Raw genomic sequence first — 4,587 nt, 5'->3', positions numbered from 1 at the left:
GGCATGTGCCCAACACCTTACCTCCTCTCTAAGCTCCTTCATCCTCTCCTCAAAGTCATAATCCTTCTGCTTCTCCTCCATCTTCTTCTTGTTCACTTCAAAGCGTTTTTTCACTTGATCCAGTGTGGAGCGCTCCACCCTCATAGACATGCCCAGATTCCTTTGATCTGTAGAAGATGGAAATGGACAGCAGCCATGTTAGTTGCAGATTAGTTACAACTAGACAGTTACATACAGCCTACCCAGTGAGCCCAAAATGGAAGTCATTTTTCCATGTCAGTTTCTTCTCTTCCAATTCCAAGACCACCCTGGGCACATCCACTTACACCAGTGTCTTCCAATAACTTGCAGTGCGACCATGGGACCCAATTTACTATTGCCCTCAAGTCTTAGGGAGTCATTTGCAACAATGTAAAGAAGTAAAATGCATCACTATTTTAACAGCACTTTCTCCCAGTGGAAAGTGGAAGAAAATGACTACTTAAGGGGCAGTGCAATAGTGAACCTAACTCACAATGTATGAAACTTTGGCAGAGAATGAGTGCCACGTTAATGAGATGTATTTCCTCAATTGATCTGCTGGTGGAATTCTGTGCCATTATACACAGATGTACCAGTGTACAAATCACTGTAAAGAAAGAAGGGTAGGACTCTGCTGTGTTTCAGTTCTGTCATGGTAAGTGGCCACGTGCTAGGTCTTAACTTATAGTAGCTCAATCTTCATTCACTGAGACCTAAGCTAATGCAGGCTAGCTTTCATGTATTGGGACAGGAGGGAAAGATGTCCAACTCTCAGCTACCATGCTATTTGCTGTAATAGCAGGCAAAATATTTACAGACAAGTATGATTTTTTAAGAGGATCCTATTTCTTTAAGATTCTGCCAAAGTTAGCCCTCCTTCTAATCCAGTTGTGACACTTTGGAGCTGTTCCGAATAGAAAACCTACTCAGGGGCAGGGGGTCAGACCCAATGATCTGCTGAGGTCCCTTCCGACCCCAATATCTATGAATCCCACATGCTGAAGGGATGTAAAATGCACATGCAAGTCTGAGAATTAAGTTCTACCACACAGCAGCACTTTTTAATAAGGATGGGACAAATAAGTGAGAAGAGTGGCATTCTGTAAACAAGATTTCTAGCTACAGGTAAAATGGAGGCACCAAGATTAAAGAGATATTTCTGCCATGAAACACCAAAGTAAACAAGTGGTTCAGAGCCTACACAGAGCCATTTCCAAGTTTTCTATTAAGTGGAATCTGTTGCCAGTGAATTTCCATATAGCACTCTTTTCAAGCACATTTGTCTGGTGGGTCAGATGACACTCTCAGCTTTCTGCATGCATACTGCCAGATAATCCACTGCTTGTCTCGGATGTGCTCTGGAAGGACAGCAGGACTGCCTCATTTTCTCTCTCTCAACTTTCCCCAACATGAAGGAAGCTAGGATGTTTATACAATACTGAAGAACCTATCATGGTCTATAAAACAGAATTAGAGATCTCTAAATTCAGAGATTTTCAGTGAGCCATCCCATATAGAACTGGAGCGCCTAGTTAGGAAGAAAAGTTTCCAGAAGAGAATTGCATGGAGGAATCCCACCCAGAATCTGTACTCAGCTGCTTTTAGTCTCAGACTATCCCAAGAGGAGTCTAAGGAAGAAAGAGGATGGAGGTTTAGTAGGAATCTGGTACATTTCAAATCATACATTACAGACAAATTAACAAGCAACATCATAGGGAAGGAGAGTTGAACAGGCCTCAATTTAGATAAAGTCCTGTTCAAATCATGCAGATCTGGACCAAAACTAAAAGGATGGCATTCACAATCTTACACATGAAGTTTAGAATGTACACAGCTCACATTATCCACACCATTAGGAAAGATCAAATTGGTATTCAGCTGCCCCCCAACTGCTTAACTCTCTCTAAATTCAGTAAGAAACAGAAAAACCAGTTCCCTTCCTGAAGTCTAGATTCTACAAAGTCAGAGTTCAATAAGGCTCCAGTACCAATCTCTCTCTATTTACAGTCTCAGAAACTCAAATTCAGACCACTTCTCAGGCAACTGGCTAATGGCAGTTTTAGCTGCCATCACAGAATTTTCCACAGCTTCCTGTTATTTCATACCAGTAATACTCCAAGGAAACACACTTTGGAGTTTTTTTCATAGAAATGTGAAAACATGTCTGAAATAGAAGGCATTAAATCAATCTTCTGAAGGAAGAAATACTTGACAAGAAGCAGAAAAACCTTATTCATAATGGGTTTGATTAGTTTTACAACAGAGAGAAGACAAACACCTTCACTGTGGTTTCAAGGATTAAAGAGATAAATATGGGGAACAGAAGCCTTTATTCTAGAATGCAAGCAACTATTTCCATAGCATACATCTTTAAAATGGATGGATATTTTTCTTCTTTTGAGAAGGACTGCTAGAGAAAAAAAAATGAAATAGGAAAAATGGCCCTTTTCAATCATGTCTACCACCCATCAGCCAGACATTAAAGAAAAAAAGAAACATCAAAGTCTATGCACCAAAAAAGGAAAGACACAAGGAAAGAAAATGACGCCACAAAATCTACAAAAATATGAAGACTTTCAAAAAGCAAATGGTCTATGACAAGGGTTTTCAATCTTTTTTAAAACGTGTGTACCCCAACAGCCACATTTTTAGTAACTGTACCCTGGGGTGGGGTGGCAAGTGGCCAGACACAGAAGGTGGCGAGCGGCGTCAGGGCAACCCTACTCTCGCCCCACCCCAGCTCTGTTCCTGTGAGACCGTGATGCAGGGTGGCAGCGCTCCATCCCTGCCCGCCCTTGCATACTCCCTGGGACCTTTCAAAGTACCCCCAGGGGTACACGTACCCCTGGCTGACAACCCCTGGTCTATGAAACAGGCTTAAAAGGGCTCATAATGCAACTTCTTTTCACTGAAATTGTGTACAAGACATATTGGAGCTAAGACATAGGAGAGAGTGGAAAGGAGAGGAGAAAAACAGCTGTTACTTGGATTTTTGGAACAAGGAAGAGGAAATCCATTTATATGCTTCTACTCAGAGTTCCAGGAGTCCCCTGTGGTTCAGTGGTAGAATCCTCATCTACCACAATGGTCCAATTCCCAGACACTTATACAACTACATCCCTGGAGGCACCAAACATCTGGATTCAGTCTGGTCTTTGGATTCCGTCTCAGTGGCCAGAAAGGAAGGATGGAAGATCTCAGCAGCCTCCACTCCTCCAAAAATTCCCGCCCAGGCATATGTATCAAAAGTCTGAGTGGCCCCCATACATACACCATGATCCAGGTTGCCACTCAGAGTTCCATCATCACAGCACCTTTGCATTCCACCAGTATGGAGGGATTTAGCTTCCTTGTCTAGGAAATCCAGTTCTGATGTAAGAAATGTTCTGAGTAGGGGTAAACGGATAGAGATTTTTGGGGCTGATGCCAATATTTAAGGAGGCATATTGGCTGATACCGATCCGATTTCTTATACAGCTGCCTCTAGCTGGTAGGTCCAGTGTGGTGGAAGGGGAGGAGGGAGGGGAGGGGCATGGGGGTGCAGATCAATGCCCGCTGCGGTCAGGGAGGTGAGGGAGGGGGCCCCATTGGGCCGATATCTAATACAGCAAATTTTCTTTATATCAGTACCAATGTATTGGTGCACCCCTAGTTCTGAGATTTTTCTTTGGGGCTATAACAAGATCCAGAGCCTTGGCTGTTTGGACTACAATCTCAAGGAAAGGCTTGAAAGCTTTTTGCAGCAACACTGAATATGGCGCCTTGCTTGGAGGAATCCATTTTCTTCCTATATTCATCCTTCTTAGGAAGGGAATTTGAAGAAAAGGATTTAGACACAGAACCGCTCATTAAAGGACCTTCTCTCTAAACTACTCAAGGAAGCCAGGAGCAGCGAGGAGAGAAGGGATCCAGGCACACGTGTGTCCCGCACGCATGTGTGCCCCCTTATCCGACCAGAGGTGGACGCAGCAGCAGTGGAGCCAGCAGTGGGGGCAGCATCAGCTGATCCCCCTAAGGTAAGTGGGCAGAGGGACCGGACACAGCTGAGCCGGATCCGGAGGGGAAGCCCCTCCCGGATCCCTCTTAGCTGAGCCGGTAGGGAGCCGCGCTATGCTGCACGAACAGAGCACGCCAGCATTTGCGCCAGCAGGCGAGCAGGAAGAGCCAGGAGGGAGACTCCTGCTAGGGCAAAGTGAAGGCACTGCACTAAGCTATAAACAGACAGCAACTCCTACGATGGTATCGATGCAGAGTGCTGCCAGGGCCCCTGCCCGGGGGGCACAGCCTACCCAGGGCTTGTCTGAGGCCTCCACCCAGACAGAACCCATGGGGAAGCTGGCGTCCCCCCACCCCCTGGCCTGTGGGGGTTACCTGGCAAGGCCCAGGGGGGCAGGGATTGGGAACCCCCACACCTGTCCTGCAGGCACCCACCTTAAGGCCCTGGAGGCGCAGGTGAGGGAGCTCCAGGAGAAGCTTAGCAGGCTGAGGGGAATCAGGGAGGTGGAGGAAGAAATTGACGGCTATTTCCTTTCCCTGCAGGGCCACGCACCCAAGGAAGAAGCACCC

The 4,587-nt window shown here is 46.0% G+C and overlaps 1 protein-coding gene across 1 annotated transcript in view; it reads right to left on the bottom strand.

The window, feature by feature from the left end:
- The window catches only part of ZMAT2 (zinc finger matrin-type 2), a gene marked incomplete at its 5' end in the record, with an annotated part of 45,899 nt that overhangs the window by 15,727 nt on the left and 25,585 nt on the right, over positions 1-4,587 (bottom strand). Inside the window, one exon of the mRNA XM_019506005.1 lies at positions 22-167. Coding sequence (XP_019361550.1) covers positions 22-167 — 146 coding nt within the window. The remainder of the gene's footprint in view (positions 1-21; positions 168-4,587) is intronic.

The sequence above is a fragment of the Gavialis gangeticus genome, unplaced genomic scaffold (genome assembly GCF_001723915.1).
Source record: "Gavialis gangeticus isolate Ggan-Ray unplaced genomic scaffold, GavGan_comp1, whole genome shotgun sequence".
NCBI classification, from domain to species: Eukaryota; Metazoa; Chordata; order Crocodylia; family Gavialidae; genus Gavialis; species Gavialis gangeticus.
The sequence above is the reverse complement of the archived record's forward strand: the minus strand, read 5'-3'. Positions and strand labels throughout refer to the sequence as shown.